At 32.4% G+C, this 18,829-nt stretch overlaps 1 protein-coding gene across 5 annotated transcripts in view; it reads right to left on the bottom strand.

Annotated features, from left to right (window-relative positions):
- Positions 1–738: 738 nt before the first annotated feature.
- SHOC2 (SHOC2 leucine rich repeat scaffold protein) overlaps positions 739–18,829 on the bottom strand; it is an 84,874-nt gene continuing 66,783 nt past the window's right edge. For all 5 annotated transcript variants that reach the window (XM_010983267.3, XM_064488403.1, XM_031461743.2 and 2 more), the window contains 6 exons: positions 15,367–15,497; positions 10,385–10,573; positions 6,824–6,946; positions 4,867–5,004; positions 4,429–4,546; positions 739–2,838 (listed from right to left, as the gene is read on the bottom strand). In XM_010983267.3, the coding sequence (XP_010981569.1) occupies positions 2,630–2,838; positions 4,429–4,546; positions 4,867–5,004; positions 6,824–6,946; positions 10,385–10,573; positions 15,367–15,497 (908 nt within the window). In that variant the 3' untranslated portion in view covers positions 739–2,629. The remainder of the gene's footprint in view (positions 2,839–4,428; positions 4,547–4,866; positions 5,005–6,823; positions 6,947–10,384; positions 10,574–15,366; positions 15,498–18,829) is intronic.

The raw sequence follows: 18,829 nt of genomic DNA, 5'->3' as shown, positions 1-18,829 counted from the left end.
TTTAGCATCTCCCCCTTTTCTCTGTATGATAAAATCACTTGGGATTTTAAAAGTATTAAACTACCAGAAAAAGGATTGTTTGACACTGTCTTGTCATTTTGCTACTTTATATATTAACAAAAAGCGAAGTTTAGAGCTATGCTTTTACAATGTAACATTCTATGCCATAATTCTTTTTTTATTTACTGAGGCTTATGGAGAGACCAAACCTAATTTCTCCCAAAGGACAATTATTGGACATGGCAACTAGTGCCACTGCAGTTTTAGGAAAAATATTAGTTCATATGTAGTCATTCAACAATATCCCTTATCGTATTCAAAGTATTTAAATATTAAATATCCCAATTTCACAAGGATATTCCAATTAGAGTCCATTTTAGTTTTGTGTTAGAAGAAGTAATGAAATTCATGAGCCCTTGCAAGGTGACAGTCATACACATGACATATGTTTTATGCATCTTAAAAAAAATTATAATTCCTCAGCTATAGATGGTTTGCCTTTGACATCATGTTCTACATGTAGGATTATGATCACTTTGCATTTCTGTTCAAACTGACATAAATGAAGGTAGGGGAACCAAAATGTTTAAAAAGTAGTATCTATTTTCATTTTTAAGAAACAATAACCATTAAAAAAAAAAGACATTAGATTACGGCCTTTAAAATTCAAGTTCCATCATCTTAATATATAAACACACCTGGATATGAGATTTTTAAAAACCACACATACACACAAGCTCTAGGTAGAGCTGTAATAAACAAATTCCTTTTATAAACAAAATTTTAACTGAAAAGCCACAGTAGATGGAAAAAAAGAAGAAAGGATATTACTTTGTAAAATCCAGTGACATCTACAATAGTTTTACAGCACATTTAAGCATTCTACGGTTTTATATCTTTACCTGCCTTCCACTTCTTAGTTGCTCCTTAAAAAATTGCCAATTACAAATACCAGTTCAACTTCAAACTTACTCCTGATTTTGAGTGCCAGGAAAAGCAAAACAACACTCCAAACTTCTCTCTGAATATTATAGTCTTACTTTAAAAATGGTTTTATTTAAAATACAATGCCCATCTAAATGGAAAAAAAAAAAACAAGCAGCAATACATAATTATACATAATAGTTATTAATTACATGGGAAGTGTTTTTTAGGATGATATCTAGAATGCACTTGCTCTGTGAGTTTCTTCAATAATTAAATCAACTTAGACTGACACTATCAAAAGTAAGAGTACTGTATAAGGGGCACACATTTACAATACTGCTAGCCTTAAAAGCAGTAAAGCAAAATAAAATATATCAAATAGCACATGCACATCTTACAGAACTTCCACTGAACTATCAATGGCTTCTATGCAATGTGCCTCTTTTCCATAACTGTATTAACAACTACCAAAAAAGGAAAGATGAGATTGAAATCAATGGTACTGAACTGAATTGTTTGAAGCCAGTGCCCCATATGTGGGGGAAAAGTGCATTTAGTTCAGCAGCAATATAGCACAGTGTGAAGATATTGTGCTTAGACGCAGATATTCCAGAACTGAAAGATGTACAAGGCAAGTCAAGATATAAAACCATAGTACACTGTTAAATAACCTTGAAACATACATATATTGCAGTGTTCAAAGAAAAACATTCATTTCATTGTACAAGGCTAGGGAGAAATCCTTAAAGTTACCTATCGTAGTTTATGATATAATAAATACATATCTATATAGCATTGTATATACATATATAGAATGTGTGTTTATGTGTATCTTTTTCTTTTTTTTTTTTTTTTGCCAAATTATTGTTAGTTTTTGTGGATCTGCAACTTTCAGGAAAGAAAATTCCTTTGCACTACCAGTTTCTGTTCCCCTAAACTTAAGAAAAGATATTTATACTAAAAAAGGTCTCAATACCTTCCCCCAACCCAAAGACTCACTTCAGATATGTTGCTTCGCAATTGATCAGAGAAACACAATTAAAGGAATTCTAGAATTTTTGACTGTATCTTTTTACTTTGCCAGTTATTTCAACAAGCAAATATCTTTCAATACTTTAATCAGCTGATGCAAATTCTTTAGGATATAAATTCTAAATTTGACTGATTAAAACAGAGCAAATCAAAACCAAAAAAAAAAAAAATCCAGTGATTTACTCTGACTGTAAACAATATATAAAATTCAAATCTCAAATTTCAAAATAAGTTAAAGAAAAATTCTACCTTTGGGGCCTACAATACTATAAAGATCTGACAATTGGTAAGGGGAAAATATGTATGAAAAGTTGCAACAAAATTGTTTGCCCATTATTTTCGCTAAGAGAAAGTATATCTAACTATACTACCTCTGGCCCTTAAGTTTAATAACTTCATAATTTGTTGGCAAATGTTTTAAGCAAACTGGCGTATCCTATTACACAACATAAAAACATCCATCAAGTTCAGCAAAGAAAACTTATATAAGCCTTTTGTACAGAATTTTAAAAATCTAAATGGCTATGATTCCTCTATTAGCAGAAACACATAATGCAGTCTTTATAAATCTGCCAAATATATCAATATCTACATAAATAGATACAGATATAGATATGAAACATTAATGGCAGTCTATTTTTGAACAGTGTGTGGGACCAGCAGATTTGTATCAGACCATGGCACGATATGGACCCTGCATCTTTAGGAACTGAATGATGAAAGAAGGACCCCCAGCAACAATCTGAGGCGGAAGGTGACTGAGTGGACAGTTCTCAATACTCATGATTGAAAGTTTGCTGCAAAGAGCCAGCTCAAAGGGAAGGCTATGCAGGTTGGGGTTGTCATTCAAATACAGTTCTTCTAGATTCTCCAGTGTACCTGTTTTAAAACAAAAAGCATTATTTTTTAAAAAATTAATTACTATTTAAAAAGTTCAACTGGGCATGATGCTATCCTGGACATTATGTATACTAAATACACATTTCCTCTTATTCTCTTCTCTTAGTTTTAAAACTCTCTACAGCTGTGGATCTCAAACTTCGCTTCATACTCAAATAAACTGGGAAGATTTAAAGAATCCTGATGTCCACCAGAATCTCTTCCTTTATGGCTAGTTTTCAAGCTTGGAATTTTTTAAAAAATATATACTTATCTCCAGAGATTCTGTTTGGAACACTTTGGCATCCATGTGTATTTTTTCAAAATTCCATGGGTAAGTTTATTATATAGTCAGTCCCTAGAATCACTTTCTTGTTGGAGAAAATGTGATGATCCCCTTATTAATTTCTTATGTGAGAGGTTTTTGTTACTTTGTATAAATCTTTCACTGAATTATCACATACTTGGCAGTAAGCCAAAATCAATTTATGTAATTTAAAAATTTTTTCTTAGACTGTCTTAGGATACTCATACTTTCTAGGCAAATGTCTCAAGCAATTGCATGAGGCCAGCTGAATAAATATAAGAGACATAAAAGTGTAAAGTTGCCTTGTATGTTTCCAGTTTTTAAATGTCAAAATTTGTAATATTTGATAGTGGTATATAGAAAACTAGTAAGAACAGCTACCAAGTAATGGATTTGTTTACATTTAAGATTTTATTATTCAGTGCAACCTTGCTATGAGGGGTTACTATTACCCTTATTTTACAGGTAGGAAACTTGACGTTTAGGGAGTTTTTGTACCTTATCCAAAGCCACAGAGCCAAAGCCAGTAGGCAGCAGAGCTAGATTTTGAATTACCTATTTTACTCCAAAACCATTCTTTTTTTTTTTTTTTTCCCAGTGGAGGTATTTAGGATTGAACCCAGGATCTTGTGCATGCTAAGCATGTGTTCTACCACTGAACTATACCCTGCCCTGCCCCAAAACTATTCTTGACCACTAATCTATAGTGCCTCTGGGACAGCATGGTATAGATGAGAGAACATAATACATGGGATTACTAATTTAAGAACTACTATGTGACCTTAATTGATTAACTCTCTTTGTAAAGCACTGCCAAAAATTCAAGGTGTTCATGTTGGTAATATGAAATAACGGATATGAAAACACTTTAAAAAATTCTAAAGTACTCAACTATTAATATTTATCAAATTATTAATATCAATCTTAAAACCACATAATGAAATGTTCTTTTGGCATAAGACTAATTTAATTCAAGCCTGTGTAATTTTTAAATTTGGAAGAAATATAAAATAACTCTTCAAAATTCAGGTTAAAACTATTGAAATATAAGTATGCTAAAACATTCTCAAATACTATATTAACCCTAACACCCCATAAAGAAACCTAATCAAAACCAACCAACCAACCAATCACTACTGGTGCTCTATAAAAAAAAAAATTCTGAGCCTGGTATAACCTGATTAAGTTGACAAAAACAGTAGATTTGTCGTATTTATCTAAAATACTACTTGAACACAAAAGCAATTTATTAGTACAGAGTCAAGTGTCCAAAGGGTTCATACCAATTTCCTCAGGAAGATGAGTAAGTAGGTTCTCTCCAAGGCCTAGATGTGTGAGATTGGTAAGGTGACCAATGCCTCTGGGAAGAGTGGTCAACTGGTTGTTTGTCAAGACTAATTTCTAAAAGATTAACAAAATAAAAGACAGTTACATACATATTTCCTACAACTGATGTAAGTTTAAAAAGAATACAACTACTAAACCAAAAAGATAAATTAACAGGGAAATTAGATTGGATAAGAATTATTAAATAGTTTTCTTTCAAAAAATACCATTTGTTAGGAAGACAAAAGCAGATAGATTACATGAACATAAAATTCAGCCCTAATGCTATAATAGGAAAATCTATCTGCTCCAAGAACAGGAGGAAATGTGCAATTTGGAATGCAGTCCCAAAACTTTAATCATCTATCTATAAAATCATCAAGATAGTATTTTACCTGTAAATCTTTAAGATAAGCAATTTCATTTGGTAAGGATTCCAATTTGTTCTCCTCTAGATCCAATTCTCTTAACTTCCTAAGGTTTCCAAGACCATGGGGAAGCTTCTTTAGAAGATTGTTTGATAATATTAGAACCTAAAGAGAAATTACTGATAAACGTTTGGCAGCTCATGAAATAAAATTATACAATACCATTGTGTGACTTAAAATTTACTGAGTGACACTAATTTTCTAAACAGTGAATATTAAGGGTAATGTTTAATTATGTAACATAAAACATTAAACTTATTATTCTTTAAAAAAAATCACCAGTTACTAGAAACAAAACATTTTATTTGATTAAGTCAAAACTAATGAAAGCAAAAGGAAAAATTTAATCTTAACTAAATTACAAAAATATAAAGTTATTAACTACTTACACTAAGGTTCATATAGTAATGGTATTTTGATACTAAATAGTTACAAATATCTAATAGGAAACCAATTATTTGTTCAAAACTCCTTACAAATCACCATTTAAGGGAGATAACAACTGACTTCTAAACTGCCCAATATCAATCCATTACAGTTGTTATTTGTGGTATATTTATTACATTGCAAGGCATCCTGCAATATCTTGAAGAAGGAAAATAAAAAAAGGTCAAAGATAGTAATCCTTAGTCTCAGAGAAGTTACACTGGAAGAGGTTTAGGTAGGGAAACAATACTGGCTAATGGGGATAGTGAAAGGAGAGCTGAATGAAAAGATCTAAATCAGGTTCTGGCTGATTTTTTATGCCCACTTATTTCCCTTAAAGTTATACCACTATATAATGAAATAAAACATATACAGTAAGACCAAGAAAATAATACTAGCAGCTATCACTTACTGAGTTTACTATTATTTGCAGGGCACTAAACTAAATGCAAAATAATCATTATTGCATTATTATTGCAAACTACAATTTTATGAGGAAAATACTATTATCCCCATTTCACAGTGAGGAAACTGAAGCCTGTGCATGTTCAATCCACAAAGAGAAATAAAAGTGGAGTTGTTTGATTTCTGTTTGGTTTCAAAGATCCTGCTTTTAACATTATTACACCATACTATTTTACCTTACCAAATACAATAATAAAAGATTAAAGAAGTTAGATTTTTTTTTAAAACATGGATACAGAGGACATTAAAAAAAATACTTGTTTACTATTAGTAAGCTTTTTCTTCAAAAGAATGAAAATTCTAGGGACTCAGAGGCAGGAGAAATCATTTCTGACTGAGGAGGTGACAAAAAGATGGATCTTTAATTATGAAAAATAATTTAAAAGAAAAACTTAAGGGGATGAGAAGAGAGTTCTAGATATTGAGAACAATAAGACTAAATGTACAGAGCTAGAAATATGCCCACATTTCCAACAAAAAATAACCAATTTAACTAGTAAACAAAGGAGGTGGGTAATTAGGATGGAAAAGTAGGTTAGAATTAAACAAAGGGTTCTGAATGCCAATCTGAAGAACTCATAATTATTTTGGTAGACAATGGTACAGCATTCTTAAACAGAGTTAAGAAAAAAAAACAATGTTCTAAAAGGTGCTAAGTTTAAAAAAACTCTTTCTTTCAGAGATACTTTATAGCATTCAAACCTACCAACTTTTAGTGGGCAAAGGTAATTCAAAAGCATTGAGCCCAGATTAAGTCAACACCTCATTCTAATAGGGTTGCATGTTTAAGAGAGCACCAACATTTTTCTTTTTCTTTTTTTAAATTAATTTATCTATTTTAATGGAGGTACTGGGGATTGAACCTAGGACCTTGTGCATGCTAAGCATGTACTTCACCAATGAGCTACACCCTCCCCCAAGAGAGCACTAACATTTCTAATTGTGATCTTTACCCACTTAAAAATTGTTTATTTTAATTGGAAATTTCATGAGTGAGATAACTAAGGAGTTCTAGATGCGCTTTTGTACTCACTTCAAGAGAAACCAGACCAGACACATCCTCAGGGATCTTTGTGAGCTGATTAGTAGCTAAATTCAATTCTACCATACTGGTCCAAGTTCCAAAATCCAGGGGAAGTGATGTCAGCTGATTGTCCTGGCAAAGACAGAAAGAAGCATTCAAGATAGAACCACAAAAACAAAGCTCCACATATACCTCCCTACAGAAAGAGAATTCTTAATTAAGCAGACAAATTCACTTCCTTTTGATGTCTAATTATAGAAAGAAAAAAAAAAACCTCTAAGCCTCCAAAGTTTTTCATGCAGTAATTTTTAGGTTTTTATTTTAAGGTTAAACTTGAAGTCTGTCCCTATGTGATTATCTGTACGGATATGGAAAAATACACTATACAGACCAACACTTGAGATTTCAAAGGTCCCGGTGATATATATGATGTTTTCCCCATTTCACAATAATGTATAGAAATCACTGAATAAAACGTGGATGTTCATGAGCACAAAGGAAGAAGAAACATCAAATTACAGCCCACAAAGAAACCAGACAAGCTCAGTAACTCGAAGTATCCATGATTTTCCTTTAAAAATCCATAAGATGATAAAAAAAAAACCTATTTACCATTGAATAATAACAAACAATGAAACAATATGATCTTATGTTTGTTTAAAAATTAGATATAGCTAAACACAGAAAAAACTGTGAAATATATACCAGTGATTCACTAGTTTTTTTTCCTGCTTCTTTATATCCGCTAATAAAACAACTCTTACCTCACTGTTGTGTGTTGGGGGTATTGGTATTGAGAGGGGACCATCAGCACTCCGTCCCATGTGGGTATCAATGATATACGCCAATATGTTAACAGTGATGTTACCTCTCAGTGGTGGGAATTTTTTATTTTATGTCCTTTCTGTTCATCTGTATTTAAATTTTTTTCTGCAATGTACATGAATTACCCAGTCTCATTTTACACAAAATCATCCATACGAAATCCCAAGGAGAAAACATCCATTTGAAAGCCAAGTTTTTCTTTTATTATAATATTTAAACTTATTACCTATGTATTTTAACATTTAAACTTATTATCTACCTCTGCCCAAACTACTGATAGTTAATAGTATAATAAAGCATTTTCATTAAAAAATTTACTATGGGTGTTTATATAAGAAGAAAATGTTAACCATTATTTTGACTTCTTTCAAGAAAAATTTTTGTTAAACATTTGTCACGATTTTGAAGAAAAATTTAGTTGAAAGCTCTATGCAAAGTTTTATTATTTCACTGAAAGCAGCAAGCCTTTCCAAGCTAACATATTACAATAACATCATATCCATAAAAATGTTGAACCAAATGAACACCTAGACTGCTGTCTAAGCCTCGTATTACAAACTGAACATTCAAAACAAATGCCATTACCACTGCTATCATATATACAGACTAGTTAATAATACATTTTATACTTGTTTAAGATTATCTTTAATTCTCACTAGTTTACTTATTATGTAATTCCAAACAACTACTATAAAGGATACATATGCTTATGAACAAGTATAGATAGAATTTAAAAACTGTATAGATAGAATTTAAAAACTGTACATTTAGACTGTAGTTCAAAGGATCACAATTATGTTGAAATGGTTCATCAAAGACAAAAGGATGTAGTACGATATAATATAAAGAACACTATACCTGGAAGCAGGAAATTTAGGTTTCCTGGATTCCTACCTCAGCCATGAATTAGTTATATGGCCAATTTACTTACTACCTCTGGGCTAAAGTTTATTTGCTACAAATTAAACCCCTGGACAAATCATTTTTCATTTCTTTCCTCCTTTTGCAATAAAATTGTTTTTCCTTATTACAAATGTGACACTCATTCTCTGTAGAGAATACAAATAAGCAAAAAGAAACCAAAGATCACCCATCAGGAGAAAATATTTGCAAATCATATATCTGATAAGGGATTAACATCCAAAATATATAAGAACTCATACAACAGCTAAAAAGCCCCAAACAATCCAATTAAAAATGAGTAAAGGATCTGCATAGACATTTTTCCAAAGAAGACTTACAGATGGTCAACAGGTACATGAAAATGTGCTTAACATCACTAATCATCAGGGAAATGCAAGTCAAAACCACAATGAGATATCACCTCATACCTGTCAGAATGGTTACTGTCAAAAAGACAAGAAATAACAAGTGTTGGTGAGAATGTGAAAAAAAAAGGAACCCTTGTGCACTGTTGGTGAGAATGTAAATGGTCAGCCACTATGGAAAACAGTATGGAGGTTCCTTAAAAAAATTAAAAATAGAACTACCATACGATACAGCAATTCCATTCCCAGGTATTTTTCCAAAGAAAATGAAAACACTAACTCAAAAAGAAATACACATCCTCACGTTCACTACAATATTATTTACAATAGCCAAGATATGGAAACAACCTAAGTGTCCATGAATGAATCAATGGATAAAGATGCAATATGTGTATACAATGGAATACTATCCACTCTCACTTGTGAGGACATGGATGAGGGCATTATGCTAAGTGAAATAAGTCAGACAAAGAAAGATAAATATCATATGATCTCACTTATATGTGTAATCTAAAACAAACAACCAACCACAAAAACCAAGCTCATAGATACAAAGAACATACTGGTTGTTGCCAGAGGCAGGGGGTAGAGAGTGGATGAAATAGATGAAGAGAGTCAAAAGGTATAGACTTCTAGTTATAAAATAAATAAGTCAATGTACAGCAAGGTGACTATAGTTAATAATACTGCATTGCATATTTGCAAGTTGCTGAGAGCAAATCTTAAAAGTTCCCATTACAAGGAAAAAAAATCTCCAACTATGTATGGTGATGGATGTTAACTAGACTTACTGTGGTGATCATTTAACAATATATACAAATATCAAATCATTATATTGTACATCTGCAACTAATATAATGTTGAATGTCAATTATACTTGTTTAAAAAGACAGAAAAAGAAGTGCCTACCCATAAATAATTCTGATATTCAAAGATAAACATTATATTTTGGTAAACACTGGCCATATGTATGCATATAATATCTATAGTTATTTAATATGTAATTGAACACATTAAAAACAGCTTTTAAAAACAATGTATGCAAAGAGAATCTAATACGCTTAACTTCTTCCTATTTAATAAATTGAGTATATTTCAACTGGTATTTAATATTCTTCTAAAGTATTACTTTTAATGGCTTCATAGTGTTCCACTGATATAATACTTTAAAGAAATGAAATCCCTATTAATACCAAGAAGTCAGTACAAATTAAACAGAAGGCTCTATAATAAATATCCCTAAAACTATGCTTTTCTGGACATTCACGATTTTTTTAAGACAAACTGCTAACGGTATGTATGGTTCTAAGATATTTGTTATCTAACACAAATTGTCTCGAATTAGCCTCATTATCAGTTTCAAAACCATCAGCAAGAAGCAAGTATCCATTCTCCACACTGATAAACAAACCATAAATATTAGTAGAAGTAATACTAGTCACAGCAGTTTTTTCCCCCAATACAAACAGAAGCTTACCTTCATATTCAGCTTACTTAATACTTTTGCTCTGGAGAAAATTCCAAATGGGATTTTATTGATTCGATTGTGTTCCATGTTGAGAGAATAAATGGTGGAAAACTGAGATGGACCACCTACTGGATATAACTGGAAGCAATTTCTAGCTAAGGTCAAACTATTCAGTTTCACAAGACTTGATAAAAGACTCTGTAAAAAATGAAATAAACATAAGAATTAGAACTGTAACAGGACTTACTCTGTAGAGTACAGAGCAACAATCCCAAACAGAAATGCTTCAAAGGGCCTCGCAGGTAACAAATCACAGAGACTGGATGGGCCAGTTCTGTGATGCCTCATCTAGAAGGAAAGTCACTACTCAGCTCTAACTAATTGTTGCCTTGCAGGAACATGGAGCCAATGTAGTCAGATTTCCAGATTTTACAAGAAACATGGAATTCATTTACTTATATTAAATCTCCTGATTTTTATTCATTGGCTTCAACTTATTTAAAACACTTTATAAGGTAAAGAAAATATGTCTGTGGGTAAGAGGTTTTTCATGGGTGGCCAGTTTGAGACTTTTATAAAAGCAGAAAAGTTGGTATCAGAAAGTCCTAGGTCTGAGTCTTGGCTCTGCCACTTGCTGTGTGACCAGTCTTATCCAGGCCTTAAGTATCTACCTCTCTAAATTATTATTAAGATTGACATAATGCAGAGTAAGTTGTCACTCAGTGATTTAATGGTTCCTTTTAGGAATATTAAATTCAGAAGATAATACTTTCTGATATTGTATAATACACTGCTTTTCTATACAGTAAAGTTTCTGAGGGAATACACATCTATCAAACAAGTATTTACTTAGCATATACCCATTCCTTCTTACTTCGGTCTCCCACCATATAACCACAGTGCTAGGTGTTTAGGTATTATAAAAGAATCCTTGCCATTAAGAAGACTAAATTCCATTTAGAGAAATAGAGCACACATACAGGAAAAAGAAAATAATACAAAACTGTATATAATCGAAAACAAATTCTATAGCATAGCTTCTTGCTATACAAAGTCTGGTTCAAGGAAGCGTCAGCATTCCCTGGAAGCTTGTTAGAAATCTGGGCTCTGATGCCCCTCTCCTACAGAATCATCCTATGAATCTTAACAAGGTTCCCAGGTGATCTGTATGCTCATTAATGTTTGAGAAACACTGGTACAGGCTATAAAATAGTTTTGAATCCTGGTCCCATCTTTTAGCAGCTTGTTACTCTGAGCAATTATTTCTCTGAACCTTAGTTTTATTCACTGTAAAATAATGATGCCTTATTCTATAGGATGTAGTGAAGACTTTTTAAAGAAATAAAATACATAAATAGCTTTATAATACCTAGCATTATAATAAGTACTCAAATTTTAAGTTCCTTCTTTATTTAAATTCAAGGAAAAGAAGAAATACTGGAATAACTGGGAAAGCAGGAAGGAGTCTGAGAGGGAGCCAGATCCTAAAGGATGAAAAAAATGTTAAATACTCAGAGAAGTAGAAGAAAACATTTTGGATTGATGTAAAAGCCCAAGCAGGGAGAAAACAAACATTGTGAGGTGTGTGTTTTAAGTAATGTTCAAATTTCAGCTGTCTACCATGAGGAAATTGAATACTTAGTACCTGAGGTGTCAGCTGATCTGCAAGGCCTGCTGAAGAAATAAGATAGCTGCATAACTGAAAGTGTAATTGCACAGTGAACTGAAACTTGTTCTTTATGATCAATGTTAAGAAACTATTCAACATTTGTTAATTGCTATAAACAGAAACAAGAAAAAACACAGAAAGAGAAACCTTTACATGACACTCAAATTGGGAGAACTGTCTACATCCTGCTTTACTGAAAATAAAGTTCTACTGAGTCTCATGGCAAAAATATTATTTCTATTATTCTTACAGTTGACTTGCTTTATTAAACTGATATTCTATGAAAACATGTTAACATCTGACGATATTTGAAAAGGGGCAACAAGAATGTGCAGCTCTCCAACCTTTCCTTCTTAAGTCATATTATGAAGCTTTGAAATAGCTTATCATTGCTTTAGAGTCAGACACATCTGGGTTCCCATCTCAGATCTTCTACTTACCACTGTTGTGATCTTTGGTGAATTAATTAGATAATCAATATATCTCTCAGGATATTCCCAGAAAAAATATTTAAGGTGACAAATTTAGCCAAAAACATGACTTCTCTTAAGTCTTATTTCCCAAGTTGATGAGAATACCCCCAATAACTAGTAGGATTATAGCGAAGACTTAAATGGAATAATACATGTAGAGCTCCGAGCCTTATGCCTTGAGCATATGTGCTTAAATTTATTACATTTCTTTTCCTTTTATGTTTATGTCTACATTAATACCAGCCTATTTTTGGATAGTCTTCAAATGGAAAAGTATATACTCATTTTGCCAGCTCTGATTTCAGCAATATAATGAGTCCCAGGTGGAAACCACTTTCTTGATTTTTCTTGCCTAGCCCAGCTTGAATGTCTACTAAGTGCTATCTAATGGATTTTGTTGTTTTTCTTACTGTGATTACATGCAGATAATTACACATTTGCATTCGGAATATGCTACTTCCAAAGTACAGACTACTTTTAAATAAAACTTAATGTTTTCCCATATTTGAACAAGGCCAATCAAGGATCTCCCCCATAGCTTCCCTATCTGAAAACGGGCCTATTTAAACACACACACACACACAAACATACACACACTCTCTTCTTCCACAGCCAAATTGAAGAGAGCTGTCTTCTTTATAATTCTCTTTATCAAAAATAAATTCTGACTTAATTCAGTCATAAAATATTATATATGAAATACTTAGCACAATGTCTGTATCCTAATAGGTACCTCATAATTATTAGTTTCCCTTCAATGACAGTATGACTGGATATATAAATATTAAAATTTCTCACTTGGTGAAATTTGATATACACCCAGTCTTTATATTCAGACACACTGACATTGTAAAAGCAGTCAGTTTTACTTAAGCTCAGAAATCACACCCTAAAAGAATCTCAACAAGGTCTAATTAATGTGCTAATTATTTGCCTTATTATGGTTCTGATACTGTTAGAAAAGAGGATGACATTAAACAGTAGAACCTCACCCATTTTGATCATTCTAAATTGCCACTCTCATAGAAAGACAAAAATCCAGACAGCCTAGCTGTCAGGGCTATAACTACACTCTGTGAATTCTATTCCTTATCCCACTTAGACTACTACTAACAATGGTACTCTTTTGCCACAGGTGAGATGCTATCATAGTAGCTTTGGTGAATTGGTCTAACCTAGAAACTATAATTCTGAGAAACTTATTTTTGTACTCTGATCAAGCTGTTTTCTGAAAACCCAAGCACCCAGATTAATAGGAATCAAATTAATAGGTGCTACTTTATTTCTGTATCTCTAGAAAACAAATCAATTGAATAAATGTATTTGATAAACTAACTGCTACAATCCTATAGTTTTACCTACTCAAACTGTTCATTATAAATCAAAGCATATATCTGAAAAACATTCATCCAAAGAAATTTTATTCTTTTTTTCCCCAGACTTCAACTGAAATCATATTTTAAACATTATATATACTGTTAAATATCCAAGTAACTTTTCTTTAGATAGACAATAGACAGTTAAAATTCTTTTTTTTCCTCCTTTTTCAGTTTCATTAGGTAGAATTATTACAGTTGGACTGCACATACACATTATGCATGTAAATACATATAGACAGTATACTGCATTTTTAGTTTACATATATGTACTAATTATTGTTTCTAAGAACAGATTAGATCTTTAGCTTTTTAAACTTACATAGTTATCAAAGGAATAAAGTCAACTACAAAATAATAATCAACAGAATGCGGTAATCTAATCACAAAGGAAAGTCAAATGTGAAAAGCACCTTTATTCTTAATTCAAATACACACAAACTGGGGAAAATCAATAATAGCCTAAACATAATAGGGCCACTTCTATAAGATAATTTTAATTATTAGAAAAAAAGATTTTGCAAAGTTCAATCAATCCATAAATCCACAATTTCATTCTTTTAGTTGTTAGAATACTGCTGTAAGATATTATGCTCGAATAACTACAAGGAAATATACAAGTTGTTGTGTGTGCTACAACAGTAGGTAACAAAACAAGAAAAGGTAAGAGTAAAACAAAGTTGAGAAAGACAATTTTTAAAAAAGTATTGCATCTTGCCCAATTAATCTCTAAGTGAAGTAAGTGAAAATATTTTTCTAATAGGACCAATAAAATCCAAATTTAAAATAATGTGTTAAAAAAATAACAGATTTTGGTAACTGGTATATGCTGAACAGGATTTTATATTATTCTATAAACAGGGTAATAATTTGGGTCAGGAATGTTGCATCTAGTATTAATCTTGATAATAAAAAGTGCATTCTATGTAGTCTATTCTTTTCACTTATCATCTTTCTACAGTATCTTTTTTTATAACTGAACTGGGTTGGTGTAGTTGAGCTTTAAAACCCGCCATTCAGCTTTTCCATAATAGTTTTGATTGTCAAGTCCCAAATAACATAAAAAAGATTTACATGGTGCTAAAGGGTGATTTTCCACCTTGGTTTCTGTTCCCATAGTTACACATACTCTTTCTTCTTTGGAATTTTTATCTTAGTGGTGGGCTATATGTCCACAGCATACCCATTATTTAAGCAATCTCAATCATCAAATTATTTACCCGGTTGTAAAGACTGACTAGTTTTCCCTTCATTATCTTGCAGATTTGTTTCAACAGTTTATACAATGGGAGAGTGTATAGCTCAGTGGTAGAGTGCATGCTTACCATGCATGAAGTTCCCAGTTCAATCCCCAGTACCTCCATTAAACTAAATAAGTAAATAAATAAACCTAATTACCTTCCCCTCCAAACAAACAACAACAAAACCCAAACATATATTTAAAAAAAAAAGTTTACACAATCCACTTCTTACCTCTGGTAAAGTAGAAATGTTATTGTTCTCTAAATTTAATTCTTCAAGTGCACTGCATTTGGCCAATGATCTGGGTATTGCAGACAGTCTGTTATATCTCAGACCAAGACGACTTAAACTGGACAGGTTTCCTGTGAACACAAAATGGGGAATTCATTTTTTAAAAATCTGATGAGCCTGTCACTGTCTCAGGCTATGAACCAGGTATTTATGAATTACTCTGAAGCACTATTTCAGCAATATCCTTAACTTCTAGTACCAAGAAACTACATATTACACTCTTATTAGGATGAAATTGAAATCACTTTTTTAAAAATGAATTATTAGAAAGTATTGGCATATTTTAATAACATTAACCTTTAGATAAGGCCTAATTGAATAATATCAAAAGTAGTAGATAGTTTTAATTTATAATAGTTATCCCATTTGTATCTATGTGATGATGATCAAATACAGAACAAGTGGTTATATATAAAAATAGACATGTAATTCTGAAGAAATTTCTAAATTTCTAAAATGAATTTTAGAATTTCTAAAAAAAATTCTAAAATTTTCAAATTTCTAAAATTTCAACATATAAGATGCACAATTATTTTGTAAGATCAGAAAGGTTCAATATTTTCCATGAATTTAAATATAAGCATTCTAAAATTTCTTTGAAAAGTTAACCTGATGGTAAAAAATTTCCCAAAATAATTTTTTTAATTGCAAACAGAAGTGAAAGTTATAATCTCTCCTATTATCCAAGCATAGATATCCAGCTTGAACACAAATTTGCCCTACTGAATACCTAAAAAAGCAGAGCAGAAAAATAGGCATTTTCTAGTTTTATTGCCAAGACTACATGGCAAGTTACATGTAACCTACACAGATGAAAATGATATCTACTATCATAAAAGGTTTAAATCAAATTTAACTTTCCAAACAATATACATCTTTTAAAAGTTCATTTTAATACCAAAAAAAGGTAAGAGTATTGAGAATTTAGTTCAATGTATTTCACTGTCATGGTTCATTAATTTCTTTTCTGATTTCAAATTGCAGTTGTTGCTGTAACATTTTTAGAACAGGTTAAAATGTCAAATGTAGCCTCTAGTTTTAAATTAAACAGTATTACCAGTGTTAGAAATTACAGGAATACTTTCTTTGCACTTCACTTTTTTATGCTTCACAGATGTGGCATTTTTAATGCACTGAAGGTTCATGGCAACCCTGCATTGAGCAAGTCTATTTGTGTCATTTTTCTAATAGCATTTGCTCACTTAGTGTCTCTGTAATTGGTAATTCGTGCTATATTTCAAACGTTTCCATTAGTATTATACTTGTTATGGTGATCTGTGATCTTTGATGTTAATACTATAATTGTTTTGGGGGTATCACCAAGACAGTGAACTTAATTGATAAATGCTGCGTGTATTCTGACTGCTCCACTGACCAGCTGCTCCCCTGTCTCTCTCTCCTCTGAGATGCAACAATATTGAAATTATGCCAATCAGTAACCCTGCAGTGGCCTCTAACTATTGTGAAAGGAAGAGTTGCATGACTCTCACTTTAAATCAAAAGTTAGAAATGATTAATTGTAGTGGGGAAGGCATGTTGAAAGCCAAGATAGGTTGAAAGTTAGGCCTCTTGCACCAAACAGCCAAGTTGTGAATGCAAAGGAAAAAGTTCTTGAAGGAAATTAAAATGCTACTCCAGTGAATATGTGAATGATAAAAAGGAAAACAGCCTTATTGCTGACATGAAAAAAGTTTTAGTGTTCTAGATAGAAGATCAAACCAGCTACAACTTCATTTAAGCCTAATCCAGAGCAGGGCCCTAACTCTCTTTAATTCTATGAAGGTTGAGAGAGGTGAGGAAGCCACAGAAGAAAAGTTAGAAGCCAGCTGAGGTTGGTTCATGATGTATAAGAAGCCATCTCCATAACCTAAAAGTCAAGGTGAAGCAGCAAGTGATGATGTAGAAGCTGCACCAAGTCATCCAGAAGATGTAGCTAAGATAATTAATGAAGGTGGCTACACTAAACAACAGATTTTGAATGTAGACAAAACAGCCTTATATTAAAAGAAGATGCCATCTAGGACTTTCATAGCTAAAGAGGAGAAGTCAATGCTTGGCTTCAAAGTTTCAGGCAGACTGACTCTCTTGTTAGGGGCTAGTGCAGCTGGTGACTTAAAGTTGAAGCCAATTATGAAAAACCTAGGGCCCTTAAGAATCACAATAAATCATATTCCACCTGTGCTCTACAAACGGAACAACAAACCCTGAAATGACAGCAACCCGTTGACAATATGCTTTACTGAATACTTCAAGTCACTAGCTTAAGACCTACTGCTCAAAAAAAGATTCTTTTCAAAATGTTACTGTTCACTGACAAAGCACCTAGTCTTTGGAGATTATAATGAGATGGAGATTATGAGATTAATGTTGTTTTCATGCCTATTAACAAAATAATCATTCTGCAGCCCATGGATCAAGGAGTAACTTTGACTTTCAAGCCTCAGTATTTAAGAAATCCATTTCATAAGGCTAAAGCTGCCATAGATAGTGATTCCTCTAATGGATCTGGGCCAAGTAAACTGAAAACGTTCTGAAAAGGATTTACCATTCTAGATGTCATTAAGAACATTCATGATTCATGGGAAGAGGTCAAAATATCAACATTAACAGGAGTTTGGAGGAAGTTGATTCCAACCCTCATGGATGCTGTTGAGGGGTCCAAGACTCCAGTGCAGTAAGTCACTGCAGATGCGGTAGAAATAGAAAGAGATCCAGAAGTGGAGTCTGAAGATGTGACTGAACTGCTGCAATCTCTCAAAAATAAAACTTCTAAGGATGAGGAGTTGCTTCCTATGAGTGAGTAAAGAAAGTGGTTTCTTGAGATGGGACCTACTCTTGGTGAAGATGCTGTGAAAACTGTTGAAATGACAACAAAGAATTTAGAATATTATGTAAGCTTAGTTGACAAAGCAGTGGCAAGGTTTGAGAAGACTGACTCCAATTTTGAAAGAAATTCTATCATAGGTAAAATACTACGTTGTGTAGAAAGGGGGAGTCAATCAACACAGCAAACTTCACTGTTGTCTTATTTTAAGAAATTGCCACAGCCACCTCAGCCTTCAGCAAACACCACCTTGATCAGTCAGGAGCCATCAACATCAAGGCAAGACCCTTAAGACTCATGACAATGTTAGCATTTTTTAATCAATAAAGTATTTTTAATTAAGTTATATACATTGTTTTTTCAGACATAATGCTATTGCACACTTTACAGACTACAGTATTGTATAAACATAACTTTTATATGCACTGGGAAACCAAAAAATTTGTGTGTCTCACTTTACTGAGATACCAGTTTTGCTGCAGTGGTCTGGAATGAAACCTGCAACACCTCCAAGGTATGCCTGTGTAGAAGTGGATGCCTGATCATACTTAACTTTGTGGAGAAAAATATTTTGATGCC

Source organism: Camelus dromedarius, chromosome 8 (genome assembly GCF_036321535.1).
Source record: "Camelus dromedarius isolate mCamDro1 chromosome 8, mCamDro1.pat, whole genome shotgun sequence".
Taxonomy (NCBI): Eukaryota; Metazoa; Chordata; class Mammalia; order Artiodactyla; family Camelidae; genus Camelus; species Camelus dromedarius.
Note: the sequence above shows the minus strand (reverse complement) of the source record. Positions and strands in the feature narration are given on the sequence as shown.